The sequence below is a fragment of the Xyrauchen texanus genome, chromosome 28 (assembly GCF_025860055.1).
Source record: "Xyrauchen texanus isolate HMW12.3.18 chromosome 28, RBS_HiC_50CHRs, whole genome shotgun sequence".
NCBI classification, from domain to species: Eukaryota; Metazoa; Chordata; class Actinopteri; order Cypriniformes; family Catostomidae; genus Xyrauchen; species Xyrauchen texanus.
Window position 1 is genome coordinate 3,732,754 of NC_068303.1, and position 19,959 is coordinate 3,752,712.

General features: G+C 36.7%; 1 protein-coding gene across 1 annotated transcript in view; it reads right to left on the reverse strand.

The window, feature by feature from the left end:
- LOC127621640 (crooked neck-like protein 1) overlaps positions 1-10,043 on the reverse strand; it is a 67,290-nt gene extending 57,247 nt beyond the window's left edge. The window contains exon 1 of the mRNA XM_052095318.1: positions 8,967-10,043. Within this exon, the coding sequence (XP_051951278.1) occupies positions 8,967-9,902 (936 nt within the window). The 5' untranslated portion in view covers positions 9,903-10,043. The remainder of the gene's footprint in view (positions 1-8,966) is intronic.
- Positions 10,044-19,959: the final 9,916 nt, after the last annotated feature.

Sequence of the window (19,959 nt, forward strand, 5' to 3'; positions counted from 1 at the left end):
TAATGAAATACTATTTATTTTGCATTTGTAAAATCAACAGGAATAATTCACAATCATTCTCATATTCACAGGTGGAAGGTTACCAGGCGGCTATAATTACCTCTATGTTGCCAAACCGACTGCCAACAAGCACAGAACTGCATCAGCTCAGCAAGTATGTAGCATCTAATGGGGCAAAACTGATCAAAGGCCAACGATTAACTAATATCACAGTACAATCCAAACACTACAATTAATATTTGATAGATTTCAGTCGAAATGTAAGCAGTCAAGCCAAATACACAACAATACTTTGGGTTTTGGGTCAAAATTGTCCTTTTGAGGTGGAACTACTAATTCATGCGGGTGTAATTTGTACCCTTGCACACATTTTCATGCACACAGATTCAATATAGATTCTGTATAATAATGATCATGTCACACTAGTTTCATGCACAGAACATTCCTCACACCAGAACTTCACTTTAAGAACAAATCTCTGTTATTTGCATCCTACAGGGTCGGGATATTGTGACCGGCCGCACTGAAACCGGGAACTATGGGAAATTTGCAGACAAATCATAAGTCTTCTGTTTTGATCATTTATTAAACATTTTGCAGTGTGCATATTATTGTAATCGGTAAAAACATCAAACTCATCAAATAGCCATGTGTCATATGATGTTGGAAAGGCCTCGACGAGTAAAATACAACCAGCCTATTTGATTTACTCATTGACAAAAATATACAGAGTAATATTCTGCGTTTGTGCTTATATCTTCAAGACATATGAACAGAGCTTAAAATATCACATAACATTACTTAGAGGAGATGATTATCTTTAAAATGAGCCCACATACAAAGTATTCAGATGCAGAGATCATCAGATAACCCACATGAAGCACAATGTGCCCACAGCATCTGGATAGCTGGCTACCAACACCCGATAGCGTGATAGTCCAACCGGTGGTGATATTCCTCCATGTTTGGGCAGATAGTCATGTGATCAATCCCTGTAATTACATATGGCCACCACTAGATGGTGTCAAGTAGATGACACAGACACAATGATGACTCAAATGGCACAGAATGAAACTCTGAAACTCATTCTGTGAAATCTAATTTCTAAAATCATGTCTGCATGCTATGCAAATCTTTAGTCATTTTAGTCAGATTAGTTCTTATGTGCAATTATTATGTTTTATGTGTTTGGAGAGGCATTTGGACACTATGATAAATTATTTTTGTAATGCTATAACTTTTGATTGCTTTGTTGTATCAACACAAAAAATGTACTCAGTTATAGCTGACTTGATTGGGAACAAAACAAAAGCCACCTTTTTTACACCTAGAGATATATCATGTCAAATCAGTAAAAAGTCAATTTTTATATAATTTTTTTTATATCGTCATTTTTTTTTTTTTTTTTTTAGAAGTTCCTTATCATAACATATAGCATTCAAAAATGGGAAAAGATTTCTTTAAAATCATACCAAACACTTACATTTTTTTGGTATGCCACTGAAACAGGAAATCTTTAAAAACACCCTCAGAGCTTAAAGGGTTAAATCTACACTATAATCTACTGGACATACTGTTTTTAGTCACCTTACAAGATGGCGTATCTCAAGAAAACATATCCAGGTCACATTTCACCCCAATATATCACCTGTATATATATATACAGGTGAAACTCGAAAAATTAGAATATCATGCAAAAGTTCATTAATTTCAGTAATTCAACTTAAAAGGTGAAACTAATATATTATATAGAGTCATTACAAGCAAAGTAAGATATTTCAAGCCTTTATTTGATATAATTTTGATGATTATGGCTTACAGCTTATGAAAACCCCAAATTCAGAATCTCGAAAAATTAGAATATTGTGAAAAGGTTCAGTATTGTAGGCTCAAAGTGTCACACTCTAATCAGCTAAACACCTGCAAAGGGTTCCTGAGCCTTTAAATGGTCTCTCAGTCTGGTTCAGTTGAATTCACAATCATGGGGAAGACTGCTGACCTGACAGTTGTGCAGAAAACCATCATTGACACCCTCCACAAGGAGGGAAAGCCTCAAAAGGTAATTGCAAAAGAAGTTGGATGTTCTCAAAGTGCTGTATCAAAGCACATTAATAGAAAGTTAAGTGGAAGGGAAAAGTGTGGAAGAAAAAGGTGCACAAGCAGCAGGGATGACCGTAGCCTGGAGAGGATTGTCAGGAAAAGGCCATTCAAATGTGTGGGGAGCTTCACAAGGAGTGGACTGAGGCTGGAGTTACTGCATCAAGAGCCACCACACACAGACGGGTCCTGGACATGGGCTTCAAATGTCAAACGTCTTACCTGGGCTAAAGAAAAAAAGAACTGGTCTGTTGCTCAGTGGTCCAAAGTCCTCTTTTCTGATGAGAGCAAATTTTGCATCTCATTTGGAAACCAAGGTCCCAGAGTCTGGAGGAAGAATGGAGAGGCACACAATCCAAGATGCTTGAAGTCCAGTGTGAAGTTTCCACAGTCTGTGTTGGTTTGGGGAGCCATGTCATCGGCTGGTGTTGGTCCACTGTGCTTTATTAAGTCCAGAGTCAACGCAGCCGTCTACCGGGACATTTTAGAGCACTTTATGCTTCCTTCAGCAGACAAGCTTTATGGAGTTGCTGACTTCATTTTCTAGCAGGACTTGGCACCTGCCCACACTGCCAAAAGTACCAAAACCTGGTTCAATGACCATGGTATTACTGTGCTTGATTGGCCAGCAAACTCGCCTGACCTGAACCCCATAGAGAATCTATGGGGCATTGCCAAGAGAAAGATGAGAGACATGAGACCAAACAATGCAGAAGAGCTGAAGGCCGCTATTGAAGCATCTTGGTCTTCCATAACACCTCAGCAGTGCCACAGGCTGATAGCATCCATGCCACGCCGCATTGAGGCAGTAATTAATGCAAAAGGGGCCCAAACCAAGTACTGAGTACATATGCATGATTATACTTTTCAGAGGGCTGACATTTCTGTATTTAAAATCCTTTTTTTTATTGATTTCATGTAATATTCTAATTTTCTGAGATTCTGAATTTGGGGTTTTCATAAGCTGTAAGCCATAATCATCAAAATTATATCAAATAAAGGCTTGAAATATCTTACTTTGCTTGTAATGACTCTATATAATATATTAGTTTCACCTTTTAAGTTGAATTACTGAAATTAATGAACTTTTGCACGATATTCTAATTTTTCGAGTTTCACCTGTATGTATATATTGTGTGTGTACATAATGCATGCAAAAAAAATCTAAATGGTAAAAAAATATTTTTAAATACTTATTATTATTTTAAAGTAATAATTAGGGAAACTCCTCGTCACATTTCACCCCAAAATACACATTTTCACACTACAGATTTTTTAAATATTTTTAAATAAATGTATTTATTTATTATTATGGTAATGACATTTGGGGGCGGGGGTGCTTATTTGTAAAAGCAAAAAACTTGATGGTACAAAAATACTGTAATATAGTGGGGTTTTTTTTTCACATTATTTAAAAAAGCATTAATTAAAGGCAGTGTAATAAAAAATACTACAATAATATATAAATACTTAATTAATACAGCACTATTTATAGCTCATTACAGGAATTGTCATGAAAATGATGTCACAATGCAAAAAATCTCAATGCTCCAAATAAAAGTCAAAAAATATAATGTCTTTCATTCTTTTAATTTTGGAGTAAAAAATGCCCCGGAAATGTTCTTGACAGGCTTGGTGAGATTTTCATTTGCGTGTGCACCACTACCTAAGTCCTATAAATTCTACAAATTATTATTTATGACACTACAAACCTAAATCATATCTGTTCTTATCTGGTCACACTTTATATGAGGATCCATTTCTGACAGTGTGCCCTCTGCTCCAATATTTTAACACCAGTGACCTCTCCCCATCAGAGCCATTGTCCTGCATTACTAATCTGTTTATGCAGGTGTGCAATCCGCTCGGCCACAGCGCCAGGAGACAATAGTTAAGCCACCCAGCAGTGCTGATGAGACTTATTAAAATAGGATTCTTCTCTAGTCTTTTGTGATGACTCTGAATGTGGTCAGCACTCAGTGTCATTACTGAGAATGGCTGAACATTAAGAGCCGTAAAGATAATTCATTGAGCATGCTGCTGTATGGACGATATTAGATATTAGATTATGTGTGTGTGTGTGTGTGTGTGTGTCACACACAAACATTTAAAAAAATCTGTCATTATTTACTCTCTCTCATGTCATTCCAAACCCATATGCTGTTATTTGTCTGTGGAACACAAAAGAAGAATTATTTTTCCTACCACAGTTTATAATGGCATTGCTGTCAAGCTCCAAAAACATGAATTATAACATAGAAGTAGTCCATATTTCTAGTGCACTACATTCCAAGTCTTCTAAAGTCAGACAATAGCTTTGTGTGGAACAGAGCAACATTTTTAAATCATTAATCACTGATTAACTTTCCCTTCTGCGACAGATTTTACATTTCAGTTAAGTTTAGTGGTGGTGGCATAGTGAGCTAAAGCACAGAACTGGTAATCAGAAGGTTGCTGGTTCGATCCCCACAGCCACCACCATTGTGTCCTTGAGTAAGGCACTTAACTCCAGGTTGCTCAGGGGATTGTACCTGTAATAAGTGCACTGTAAGTCGCTTTGGATAAAAGCATCTGCCAAAATGCATAAATGTTTATGTTTTGATTTAAAAAAAAATAAAAAATGCATTGATGTGTCACACCAGGTTTGAAGTCATCGGTTCCTACATAGGTCATAACCAAACGTGACATGCAAGTTTGAATAACAACCTAAATTTCAATCTGTTTCTCACACAAAGCTATCATATGACTTCAGAAGACTTGGAATATATTGTCGAATGGATTACATTTATAGTTCTCATTTGGTGTTTTTCTGGTCCTTTTCAAAACAATAAACTGTCTTTGCATGAAAAAGAGCTGTGTGAAGATTCTTCAAAAATTCTCCTTGCGTGTTCCACGGAAGAAAGCAAGCCACACGTTTAGGAATGACAGGATGACAAAATGCAAACTAGAAGGCTTTCCTTTCATGACCAACTTTCTTTTGAAAGCATCGTTTGATGTCAGCTAGACACTTCAGATCAGTTTAATCCAATTTCGGGCATCAACCAAAGTTACAAGATTTTCATATTCTTTAAACTACAAACAGGAAGTCTCTTTCGCAGGGTGAGCATGGTTTGATGTCAATTCAAGGCGTACTTCAGATGATTGTGGAGGATAACCGAGAGACAGACCAGCTGATGAGTCTCGACGAGACGTTTCAGAAGAGTGAGGCTTATTATGCTCTGAAGAAAAGTGTTCTGGATTATTTCAAGTACAACAAATATCACCTGACTGTGTATGCATGGCCGGGACTGCTTTAATCATTTTTAAAGGAACAGTTCACCCAAACATGTAAGTTCTGTCATCATTTACTCACCCTCATGTTGTTCCAAACCTGTATGACATTGTTTCATCTGTGGAACAGAAAAGGAGCTGAGGTTAAAATGTATAAAAAAGATTGGAACTACATGAGGGTGAGTAAATGATGACAACGTTTACATTTTTGGGTGAACTATCCCTTAAATTGAATATTTAGGAGTATAAAACTCTTCATATTTAGTATTTTCTGCACCATATGTTTTGGGGGTAAAACACATATTGAGGTGGTTGGTGTGGTTGAGGTGGGGGTGGTTGGACAAAGAACTTGGGCAAATAAATAAAGCTTCATGCTCTTGTCATATGCACATATTTGGTGTTCAAGTGACAGTCCTTTAAAAAGTGCTGGTCTCTTTTGAATACTCCTTGTATGTCACACTTTGTGTACAGATCTGATGTTGGACTGAGCTGAACGCAGCATGACTTCTCAGTGTAGTGGGGCAGATAAGAGCAGAATGAGGGTAAATCTGAGGGGCTGTAAAGACAGACCGCAGGAGCAGCTGTATGATAATGAACGTTGGGCAGAAAATCACAGACGCATGATCCAACAGACACGTCATATGACACGTGTTTGACAATGTATTTTAGTTAATAATGTTCTGGAGGACAGAAATGCAACCATTTCAGATAAAGATGATTATGATTATAATAATAATTGTAATTATTATAGAATTTTTTTAGGAACATTTGTTGTCCCTTTTTCATGCTATACAAGTTTGTTCCATGTGTCTTATTTTATATGTGGAAATAAAACTAATAAAAACAAATATAATAATTACACAAGCTAAATCTACTCAAAAACGTGCACCAGATATTTTTAGATTTAACAAATGTGTTTGTCTAAGTTACTGTAAGAAAACGCACTTGCCAATAAATTCAGAAATACAACTTTATTGTATTTATTGGTTTGTTTGCTTAATTTGCTATTATTGACATTATCTATCTATCTATATAATATACAATTAATAATTGCTATTATAATACATATAAATAAATATATGTAATTTATATATATTTACACACACACACACACACACACACACATAAATATAATATACAATTAATAATTGCTATTATAATACTTAAATATATAATTTATATATTAAATACATCAAATAATACATTTAAATAATAATAGATGCATTTGAACTCTTGTCATATATATATATATATATATATATATATATATATATATATATATATATATATATATATATATGCAACTATTATTATTTAAATGTATTATTTGATGTATTTAATATATAAATTATATATTTAAGTATTATAATAGCAATTATTAATTGTATATTATATATATATATATATATGTGTGTGTGTGTGTGTGTGTGTAAATATATATAAATTACATATATTTATTATATATATATATATATATATATATATATATATATATATATATATATATATATATATATATATATATATATATATAATTTCTATATTAAATACACAAAATTATAAATTTAAATAATAATAGTTGCATTTAAACTCTTGTCATATCTGAGCAATTCAGTTTTTAGGGTGTTTGTGATAAAAAAAATAATAATAATTACAAAAGCTTCTCTAAAACTTTGCACAAATAATTGTAAGATATAACAAATGCGCTTGTTTAAGGGAGGTAAACCACCTTGAACATTATAGAACTATATTATTAATTCATTAATTTACATATACTATTATCTCGAACATTTTCTCTTGTCTGGCATGAGCAAGTTTCATTTGGTCGAAATAAAATATAACTAATTTCACATGTTAAATCTAATTTTAACTGTGCACCAAAAATGACCAGATGCAACAAATGTCTTCGTCGAATATAGCAAGTATAAGCCTGTTGAACTACTGTTATTATTATTATTATTTATTATTATTAATAATATTACTTTTTTATTAGGCTCTTTTGGTATGCCTTTAGTTTTGATTTGATCAGTTGAAGGAGATTATGAGAAATTCCACCATCACGAGCATTGGAATGACATCACCACATATGAGCACGAGCATGATGGGACGGATGATGTCGCAGACGCACACGCAGACAGACTGCCGTTAAAGCTGCAGGAATGGGTCGGTTTGAACAGAAGGATGATTTGCGGACGCACGCGTCTGCCTGCAGCTTGCACAAGCGTGTCTTTTGTCATGCAAACGAGAGGAGCCTCTTTTTATGAATTATGTATGCGTGCAATGAGTGATTAATACGTGCAGCATTCAACTGTCGCACATGTTCCAATCTTTCCCGTTCTCTCTCTACAAAACGGCTGCCATAGCAATGAATAACTGATGCCAACTTATGCAATGTGTTAATATTCTAAACACATCAACACAAATCCAGTAACTTCATTTTTATGTATACTAGGCCTACTCTCCAATACGTCTATATCAATGATTCCAACTTATCCTTGTTCTAAATATGCCAATTTTAAGAAAAGAAAAGAAATTGAAATAATAATCAAATAAATGACTTTTGCATTATTATGTTCTCTTTTTAGATTTAAGTTGACAATGTATTATTAAAAAGACATGAAGATGAAGAAATATTATCATGCAACTCTGTTTCAGATGCACCTTATCGTTTCACACCTTTATAATGTCAAATTAAATTGTAACACTGTCAACCCTGTTACAACGATTTGACATGGAAAACAACAGATATAGGCAAACTGAAAAGTGGATATTTGTAGAAATGTTATAATTAAATTCTGTTTCTAAGACAGAAGCACCTATAGTGCAAAATGGCTTGTAAGTGAAACTGTAAAATGATCAACCCTGTTGCCCTCTGAAATCATAATTATCTCCTGACATATAGGCTATGGAAATGTATTATTTTAACTTAAAATGGCACAATGCAATTTGTAAACACTTAAATGCATAATATACCTGATAGAATGTTTAAATGGTTTATTAGTTTTAAGGCAAATTATGCTTGCAACTTGCCTTTTTTCCTGCACAAACAGGGTTGACAGTTTTGCATGCAATTATGCTGAAATTGCATCCTGCTTTTAATGCAAACTGAACATATGAAACATTGCACGACTTCTTTGTTGCCCTTTCCCCCCATTTCAATTTCAAATTGTGATGCTCTGAGTGAAGGAGCCCCGAAAGCATCCTGACAAAGGCAGGGCACGCGCGCATTGAGAGAACGCATCAGAGCGTGAAAAGAGGAGGAACCCGCGTGTGCCTAAAGCATCCTAATATAATAAAGCTCAGGTACATCTGCTGAGCAATCTACAAATCTCCCCCACCCGAATTTCCAGAGCAGACCCTTCCCTCTCCAAATCCATTGGGATTCTAATGCCATCTGATTGGATGAGGCGACAAGGGGCGAGAACAATGTCATCATTCCTGCTTAAAAAGAGTGCTGCTATGCCTCTGATGGAACCATCGCCACACGCACTCCAAATATAGTACCAGGTGTGCCTCTGAATCGAGTGCCTTTTCAGTTGGCGAAGATGCCAAGAGGATTTCTAGTGAAGAGAAACAAGAAAGCGACACCTGTTTCGTACCGGATCCGCTCGGACGAGGATGAAAATGCAGCGTTTCCAGTCGCGCAAGACGCGCCGTGCTTTACGCACAACCTGGCATTTCCGCGAACGGATTCGGGCGCTATGACTTCCGCGCAGGAGGCGAAACCAGTGCAGTTTGGCAACCCGGAGACGGTGTACCGATCCATGTACAGCCCGACGCGACCCGTGAGCAGAGAGCACGAGAGGGAGTGCTTGGAGAGGCGATTCAATCTGGGCTCGCCCATTTCGGCGGAATCCTTCCCGGCGGCGCCCAACACCTCCGATCACCTGCCATTCGCCCCCGTGGATCTTAAAATCGGCACCAGCAACAGCAACCGAATCGGTACGAGCAACCCGATCGCAGTAACCACCAAAAGACCCGCATCGGACGGCGAGCGCAAAGGCAAACCCGCATCCAAGAAAGTCAAAGTCATGAGGAAACTGCAATTCGAAGACGAGGTGACCACCTCTCCAGTGCTGGGCTTGAAGATTAAAGAGGGTCCCTTGGAGCAGAAGCCCAGATCTCAGTCCGCAGCAGGTGACAAGCCGCTGGGCGAGTTTATTTGCCAGTTGTGTCGGGAGGCGTACGCGGATCCGTTCTCTCTGGCGCAACACAAATGTTCCCGGATTGTGCGGATCGAGTACAGGTGCCCTGAATGCGACAAGCTCTTCAGCTGTCCGGCTAACCTGGCATCGCACAGGCGTTGGCACAAACCTAAACCGCAAAACCCACCAGGCACCAACCCGAACAGCAACAAGATGCCCGCACCCGACAAAAGCATCGCCTCTGAGGAGCCCAAGGACATTTCCAGCGACAGAGACACTCCCAGTCCCGGCCTTTCGGAATCTGGATCTGAAGATGGCCTGTATGATTGTCAGCACTGTGGGAAGAAATTCAAACGTCAGGCGTACTTGAAAAAGCACATTATGGCGCATCACGATGGAGCCGACAAAACCCAAAGCCAAGCACCTTTGAATCTGAGCGCCTCGGAGTGCCACCTGTGCCCAGTGTGCGGAGAAAACTTCCCCTCCAGAGTCAACCAGGAGAGGCACATCCGCCTGCTGCACTCTGCGCAGGTGTATCCCTGCAAATACTGCCCGGCCATGTTCTACAGCTCACCTGGACTAACGAGACACATCAACAAATGCCATCCATCGGAAAACAGGCAGGTCATTCTGCTCCAAATGCCCGTGCGTCCAGCCTGCTGAAAGACAAGCAAGCAAACAAACAAACTGTGCCTTAAAAACCACAGAAATAACCCTGGATGACCACTAAGTGACTGTTAAACCACAGACAAAAGTAATGTAGTTTATCCAGAGGAGGTGATAGAACAGGTTAGACTGTTCGTTTAATTTTCTAGGATCTTCGCACAAGTGCTTTTAGCTTTTAGACCTAAGAATCCTAGAACATGGCTTGAATTCACAGGCTGTACATGTGTTTCCATCACTTTCTAGCTTTAAAATAGCTTGTGAATCTGTGGACTTTTGTAGCTTTCAAAACAACAAGGGTTTCTCCCTTTAGTGTAGCCAGAAATGCCTTGAATTAGATCTAAACATGCTGTAAAACTGCCTTAATCATGTAAATGTTGGAGTGATTGCGGTTGTTTGTAATATTTTTTGATATTATTATTATTATTATTGTGTGCATATGTTTGTGATTATTTATCCTATTATTATTATTATTATTATTATTATTTATTTATTTATTTATTTCAAATGTTTTATTTAAATTATTTGTTGGCCTAATTGATTTTGAATTTGTGTCGCCAGCCAATGTTTCCCTTTATTGATCTAAAGATCGATCTTCGTCTACCGAAAGTTTGGAATTCACTTTGCATAAGATACAATCGTTTATTTATTTACTTTATTTATGTTTTCAGCGCTTGCGTGTCTCTGCAGTTCTGCTATTTGTCCAAAAATACGTATGATAATAATAATAATACTAATATTAAACAGTCCAAAAAGTTGAAATGGGATCCACTTGTGATGATGTCATGGAGACATTCCAGCAATCCAGAGACATGTGTATGGAAACTCGGACAATGTGATCACATAGAAAAACATCATCTTCTTATACAACAATGTACTGTATGTGTTCAACTGAAGTCTGTACCAAGATACATCTGCACTTAATAAAAAGACATCGACCTAAAACAGTTTGTTTGTCCTCTAAACTGTCTTTGACTATAGCATCTGTCTTTATAACAAACCCTTGAACACAAAGGATAGGCCTAACCGATGCTTTTAGATTAAGACTATGATGTTTGCGTGGATTTCTGTGAAACATCCTTTATAATCGGCATTAATGAGCCCAAACAGATTGTTTACAGATGTTTAACAAGCCCTCAAATCAAGGCATTCCCCCGTATTGTGATTTCAAACTGCAGGTTTATATGAGCAACTATTGATTCAAGCTTTTATTAACTTATATTACTTGACAGATTATCCTTTTCATTTCCTTTGTCACAGCACATTCAAATGAGGAAAAGCTTAAATTAAATTGTATCTGGTTACCTAACAATGTTCACTTTTATAAGATAATGTGTATATACAGCAAAAATATACACTTTCCCTTGTTTATAAAGGTGTTTCTTCAACCTGTCCAAGGGATTGATTTTGTTGAATGAAGATCACATTAAAACTGACTTAAAGCATTTAACCAGGAATTCATCATTTATCTATTTATTTATTTGACATATTTAGGGAAGATTTGACTGTTTTAATCTCATCCCAGACTCGGATATTAAATATTAACCTATGAAAATTAATTGTAAAAATACAAATTATTACATGTTTAAAACTACGAACATTTAAATAAAGAGTGAAAAATAATTATTTCAATAGTTACGGTGTGAAAATTATAATGTTACTATAATATACTCAGTTCTGGGTAGTAACGGATTACATATAATCTGTATTATGTAATCAGATTACAAAAATCAAGTGCTTGTAATTGGATTAAGTTACTAATTGTAATCAGACTACAGTTACCTTTTATAGATTACTTGATTACATTTCTAATAATTTATTGATAATTTTCATATCAACATCATCATATTCTTACTCTGAAACGCATCACAGATGAACATTTTGAGCATGTGCTCCTTTTAAATATGCACCTCAGGTAAAGAACAGGTGATGGACTATTAGTAAGTAGTAAGGGTTAAAAGTATATCAGAGATTTGAGCTGTTAGCTTTGACCTATAATGTCATTGCTGTTGATTTATGGTCATTAAGTTTCATTTTATGATCGTTTTAGGTTGATTTTATGGTCATTTACGTTCGTAATGCTGCTTTGGCCACGCTCTGTCATTGCTGTTTTTAATGAGGCTCTTTATGTTAGTAATAAAGAATGAAATACATTTTCTTCCTCTTTGTACTTTTATGTTAAAATGATTATCCTACTCAAATGCATGTGACATAAAATAAAACAGAATTAGGTTGAAAGTAATCAAAAAGTAATCATATTACCCCAAAAATGTAATCTCTGAGATTACATTGCTGATTGCATTTTTTTTCAAGTAATTTGTAATCAGTATCTGATTACAATTCACATGTAATCCGCCCAGCCAGGGCCGTTTCTTGGCATAGGCGAAATAGGTGGTCGCCTAGAGTGCCACCTGTTGGGAGGGCACCAAAGAGGCAGTCTCTGCCATACCACCCCCTCTCCCCCCAACGGGGGCACCAATAGGAATCTCACCTAGGGTGCCAGAATGGTCTGAAACAGCCCTGCACCCAGCACTGAATATATAATGTTTTAAAAAATTACTACTGTGCCATTCAAGCTGTAATCATGCCAAATGATGGACAAAGTGTGAAAATATTATTTCATTGTGTTTATTTAGGATACATGAAAGGTTAACTATGAAATGAGCCTTCGCAAGACAAAGGAGTTGGAAATATTATTTCAAAAACATCAAAAACCTAATTTCCATCAGCATCATTTCCACCACTGAACTCTATACAGAATAAAAAATGTGGTGGAAATCAAAATGTTATTGAGATTTAAAAAAAAATGCTTTAACAAAACCTTACTTTCAAGAAGTCCACAGAAGTGCCTGTAGTTGAAGAAATATGTGGCTCATTAGCTCTGTATAATTAAACTGAAATCTAAGGTACAATGTTAGCAATTAGAGTGTTTTGCTTACACAATCAACCATGTGCATACAATTTGCAAAGTCTTTGCCTTGACTTCATTATGTTATATTCAATGGAGATACTGTATATACTTGACCTCCTTTTATCTTCACAGCTAGTTTGTTTATAATTTCAAAAGTTTATAATGAATAAACACACAGAAAATATTCTTGCTTGGTGTCGGTATGCAGGGGACTTTCAAGAGTTGCTCTGAGACGCAGATGCTGAAGATAGAATTCACCATAGACACCAAATCCCCACTGTTACACAGAGCAGCACTTCACACACACTGCTGTTATGCAGACGAGATGCTCTCCCAAAGGCCATGAGCAAGACACACACACACACACACACACACACACACACACACACACACACACACACACACCAAAACAGCCTCTCCTCATTGCAGGAGAAGAGAAACAATGTAATTTCTTTAACAGTGTTATTAAAGGGCTATGTTTGCGCCCGTAACCCGAGACATTTTTACCATTATGTGGGCATAATATTTCAAACCCTAGGCTTGGGATCGATGCCTTTTTCATGCATCGATAATCTGAAAATTTTCCTGATGATTATGGATATATATCGGGATTTCTTTCATCTATAAATAGGGCTGCTCGTTGCACCTGTAGTCATTCAATAATGGTAAATGGTCTGCACTTATATAGCTTTTTAAGCTTTACACTGTGACTCATTCACCCATTCACAAACACACACACACACACACACACACACACACACACACACACACACACACACACACACACACACACACACACACACACACACACACACACACACACACACACACACACACACACACACACACACAATGGCAGCAGAGCTGCTATGCAAGGTGCTAGCCTGCCATTGGGAGCAACTTGGGGTTCAGTGTCTTACCCAAGGACACTTCGGCATGTTGAGTCATGTGGGCCGGGATTTGAACCACAAACCCTGCGATTATTGGCCGACCCACTCTACCAACTGAGCCACAGCCGCCCCAGTCTTTGTCTTTTCAAACATATTTCTCAGCACAACTTTGGTAAAGTGTGAGAGGAAGGGTTCATTAAAGGGGGTCGCACAGGACATGGTGCATTCTAAAATTCGAAACATTTATTTTCAACGAAGGTAGCTGCCGCTCGGTGTCAAAATGATGCCGTTCCACGAAGCACAACGTGCATAGTTTTCCATTAAATTCGACCCACATCATTATCAAAGGACAAAGATTATTTACTCTATCCATCACTGGATGATCTATTGTTTATATGTATCTTTCACAGAGCCTTCACAGTGTATTTTGACGGCTTGAATGAAATACCTATTTAAGGCTACATATAGAGAAATTGCATAATAAACCTCACCATTTCTATTAGTTTAGTTTGCACAGTTACACCAGTTTCAAACACTAACCTGCAAACTCATCAATGTCACTGTTCGTAACTTTGGACTGACATCTGCTACGCTGCATCAGTAGCTTGTCCTCTGTGTGTGACAGGTGCTTTTCCTACTGTCTTCAGTAAATGTTATATCACCCCCTTGTGGTCTCCCAATGCTATTACGCCACACTATTAAACAGAAGGCCAGCTGAGTGAGTTGGAAAGCATACAAATTAGGCTTCTAATTTAAATGTCGGCTAATTTTAATATATCAATGCCTCAAAGATATATTGATAAAAAACACACAGATCAGTAATCGATATATAGATATTTTAGAGCATCCCTAGATGTTAACAATAAAATTAAATGGACATCAACTGTATGCCACAATATGCTTTCTTTGTATGGATAAATCAGTGAGCTCATTCTTCAAAATCAAAACATCTCTTTCTGTGTTTAACAGAAGAAAGTCATACAGGTTTGGACAACAACCATTTTCTACTTTTTGGGTGAACTGTCCATTCAAGAATGAGGAAATTAAACAGTGCACACTTAAAAAGATATTTTCTTGGTATGTAATGTATCTTTAATATTAATTAATTGTAATGTACATTCCGTCAGTATCTGTTATAACAGAATGCAACCCTCTGCGACCCTGTAATTACTAACAAACTCTCTCTCTCACACACACACACACACACACACACACACAGAGAGAAGCAGACTGCACCACTCCCTCTGTGAGTGACAGGTGGAGAGCAGCTGCAGAGCGGGCCGGAGGAGATAACAGCAGATAAAGCCTTTTCACACACACATACACTGGAGCCAACATTTAAAAACCAGAACAAAATAAGGTGAAGGCATCTGAACATACAGCAAACAACAATGCCAGTTCATTAGATTTACAGCTGAAACACACGCAAACACACACACATACACACACACACTCAGCAGGATGATCAGTCAGCATTAGTTCAGCATCATTGAGGGTTGGATGTTGACTGTACCTGCCACTCTGAATGGCTGACCATTGCCAACAGTGTGTGTGTGTGTGTGTGTGTGTGTGTGTGTGTGTGTCTTAATGATTTAACTGGACACAATATAGCCAGTATCTATCATCTGAGGTCCTTGAAACTAGTGCATGTTGGGAGAAAGACAGAGAAACAGAGTGAAAATACACAATACTTTACTAACAAAACATTACCCAAAAGGACAGCATGCCATGGCTTTTTTTGGACATACATCATGGTAATACCATGTAATACTTACATGGTAAGTAGCATGTAATATTATGAATATGAATCATTATATAATCATTCAATACCATGGTCTTACCATCTGATACAACCAATGTACCATGGTACTGCTACAGTAATCTTTTGAAATGAAGTAAAAAAAGAGCTGGATTGGATTATGTAATAATTATGTATGCAGTCCCCATAAAAAAGGAAAAATAAATAAAGGAGTAAAACCAAAATAGAGATTTCTTTAATCCTTTAAGCTCTGAAGGTGTTTTTAAAGATGTCCTGTTTCAGTGGCATGCCCAAAATTAAAGGCTTATATCTCCACACAAACAAGGAGGGTCATCATTGTAAAGATATTATAATGATATAGATTATTATACATTCTGGGACTCTCAGCCTAAGAAACTACTGGAAAAACAATTGAGCTGTTTTTTCTGATTTAAAATTATATATCTCTGGGTGTAAATAAACTGCTTTTGTTTTGTTCCCAATCATGTCAACTGTATCTGAGAACAGATTTTGTACAGATATGATAAAGCAATCAAAAGTTATAACATTACAAAAAGCATTTATCATAGTGTCCAAAAATGTCTCCATGTGTCCAAAAGCCTCTCCAAACACGTACAACATAATAACTGTACATAAGCTATACACTATATATATATATATATATATATATATATATATATATATATATATATATATATATATATATATGTATACAGTATATAACTATACACATGCAAACACAACAATGACTAAATGTTTGCATAGCATACAGACATGATTTTAGTCATGCGATTTCAAAGAATGAGTGACTTTTGGCTCAATGAGTCTGAATCATTGATTCTGCGTTATTTACGTGGCGCCATCTCCTGGTGGTCATGTGTAACATTGTGCTTCGTGTGGATTATCTAATGATCTATGCATTCAATTACCTTGTGTGAGGGCTCGTTTGAAAGACAATCACCTCCTCTAAGTAAGCGTATGTGATATTTCATGTTTCTTGAAATTATAAGCAAAAACATGGCATTTAAGTAACAACAACATAATTGTCAAAGACATACACTTTAGCTATTACTCCCTATGTTTTTTGTTTGTGAGTAAATCAAATAGGCTGGTTGTATTATACTCTTTGAGAGCTTTCCAGCAACATATGACACTATGGCTATTTGCTCAGTTTTTCATCCGTCTTGGTTCCAGAAGTATTTTTCCCATTCATTTTTTCCCCATAGGGATTTCATTAAATCCTTCATAAAAGAGTTGTAAGCCATGAAATAAACCAACCAGCTCCGAGGTGAATTACAGCATTACAAACTTTGATTTTTGAACTATTTGAAAATCAAACAAGAAGACAAAAGGCACTATGCACTAACATCATTAAAGAGGGAATGAACTGCAGTCCTATGAACAACGATCAAATTAAAAACAATGTAAAACTATGCAACTATCTATTTATTTGTTGATTATAAGAATACAACGTATATTTTAAGCTTATTGCAAAATATTCATATGTTAGTTCATCCGATCGCTGCAGAGCTCTTTTGGCGCACTTTGTTGGCCGTAATTCTCTGATTGGTGGATCTATCTAAGCAGGATCATGGGTAGTGTAGTTCTGCACCAGAAATTCCTCTATTAAAACCTATTTTTTTAATAACGGGCTGATGGCTTCAACAGAAGCATATACCATCGATTAACAACATCATAGCTCACAGTAGGCCTGTCTTTAAAGGTTTGAAAGTTACCTGAAAAAATATCTACACCCCTATGGAGAAAACAAATGAGAGTTTTACTTCAGTATCCAGATTGCTCTATTCTCCTACAAAGAAACATATGACACCAAGACGATACTTAATCCCTAAATGAACCATAAATGTTAACAAATGTCTCTCTTCTTACTGACCCGCATCATGTATGATTCACCGCACCTGCCTGTTGCAGGTCACACTCGTCTGTTTGTCATTCCTCGTAAGTAAAGAAAGAGACTCTGGTTGACGTGTGTGTGCGGTCTGGTGTGTGGCAGCTCTTATCTGCTCTGTGTTCAGACAAAAAGACTCTTGCACTTTCAGGCCGCGTGTGTGTGTGTTTGCACTGAAAAGCACACAAACCTTAAGGCATTTTCCAGTACGGCAGGTGTTGCTGGCATGGGCTGACACAGACACACACACTTACACAAACAAAGTCAACAAAACAAGATTACAGTAGGCCACAAACACACATATGGTAACTAGTATCTGCAGCTTATTTTGCCTGAAAATAAGACAAACCATTATTAATTAATTCTTTCTGTCTTCATTAGAAATGTACTTGATATCAAGTGCTATATGTTGAAGCAAAATTACATCAGTGATGCAAAAACCTGAACACACACACACACACACACATACACACACATATATATATATATATATATATATATATATATAATTTAAAATCATCTTATGTGTGTGTGTATGTAAAGTGTTGGCTAGTTTGGAGTGTCTGTTAAATGTGGCACATGTCTATTGTGTTTCGGGACCCTCTGCACAGTCCTGCAGGAGGTTTGCAGACAGCTTTCTAAGAGGGGGGAGACATACAGCTGATCCACACAAAAGACCTGCACCTCCTGTTCACCCGCAGCACACAATAGCCCTGTCCTTATGCTTGTAAATCTATTCACTGATCAGAGCGTACGGCAACACGCCAGTCCGAATGCATTTACAAAACAAGAGACGAAAATCATGAGAAAGATTCCGAGACGTCTGAAGTTTAAAACAGGACAGACAAGAGTGAAAAGACGTTTTAGAGGTTTAGAAATGGACAAATTAGTCATTCAGAGTCAAACTCTCGCCTCAACCAGCCACGTCATTTGAGGTCTAATTTGTGTCAGTAGCACAAACAGTGCAGTGTGAAGTTTAATATTTAGGGTTAAGGGTTTGTTCAAATTCTTCACCCGAAGCATGAGCAACAGCAATAGTGTTGCAACACACACACACACACACACACACACACACTGCTGTGTTTCCTGAGTTGCTCACTATTCGGGTTGATGAAAGGTTGATGAAAGGTCGAGGGTGGGCGGGGCTGTGTTTCAAGAAGCACAACCACTATTATGCAAATGAGCCTGGCTCCCCCCATCACTGTCAGACTGCTGATGGGGCCAGACCGCCACACACACACACACACACACACACACACTCAGTCACTCTCTCTCGCCCCAAAGTGTTTGGAGAGATTACATCAGACTACCTGATATCTGACATCAAACTGTGTGTGTTCTGTGCTTTGATAAGCATGCAACAGAAGCTGGAATGGATATTGAATTAAAAGGATATGGGCTAAAGACTACTAGCATAATGTGTGTTTGTGTGTGTTTTAATATAGAAAAAATTGCTGACAGATGATTGCTGTCTTCAGAAGTTCTTTAAGAGAAATATGATTTATAAATGACATAGAAACGTTTTAATATTGTCATTTTGAAGTTAATATTTAGGTAACCAGGTAAACCAGTTGTCACTAGAAGTAAGCTCAATTTGATTGTTGACATCATCAAAGGTAAAAAATAGTATTAAATCATATTATAAGTTATTATATTTGAACCCTTTTTCTTTGGTGTAGATTTAACATTTAGGTTAGTCTGTAACAGGGTTGAAAAGGTTACTTTTAAAAATTATTCCACTACAGATTACAGAATACATGCTGTTAAATGTAATTTGTAACATATTCCATTAGATTACTCAAGGTCAGTAACGCAATGTAAATAATCTGGACAACTTTTCAGCACTGATTACTATAAATAAAGTAAGAAAAAAAACATTCACTGAAAAAAGACTAAATATCCTACTCAAGTACATGTATTTTTTTAAGGATCTTTTAAACTGATAAAACAATATTTAAATTCTCATTAAAAATACGATTTTTGCAGTACATGCTCTAATATCAAAGGTCTTACTAGAGAAAAAACGTTATGCTCCAATGTGAGTTTTCTTCATAGAATTCATTATAAAATATGATTAAGTATGTTTGTAGATAAAGGCAAGAAATAGCATTTTAGCTTAGCGTAAAGCTGAATGTTCACATGCAAATGTACACAAGGTTTATTATTTTTGCTGCTCCAAACTTCAAAACCTCACAGAGTGAACACAAAGACATCCGTTTCTGATCACATGTGGATTCTCCTCAAAGAATGAGTAAGAAAATATATTATTTGTAGCTTTCTGTATGATGTTAAAGGCTAAACTGGTTAACATTTCT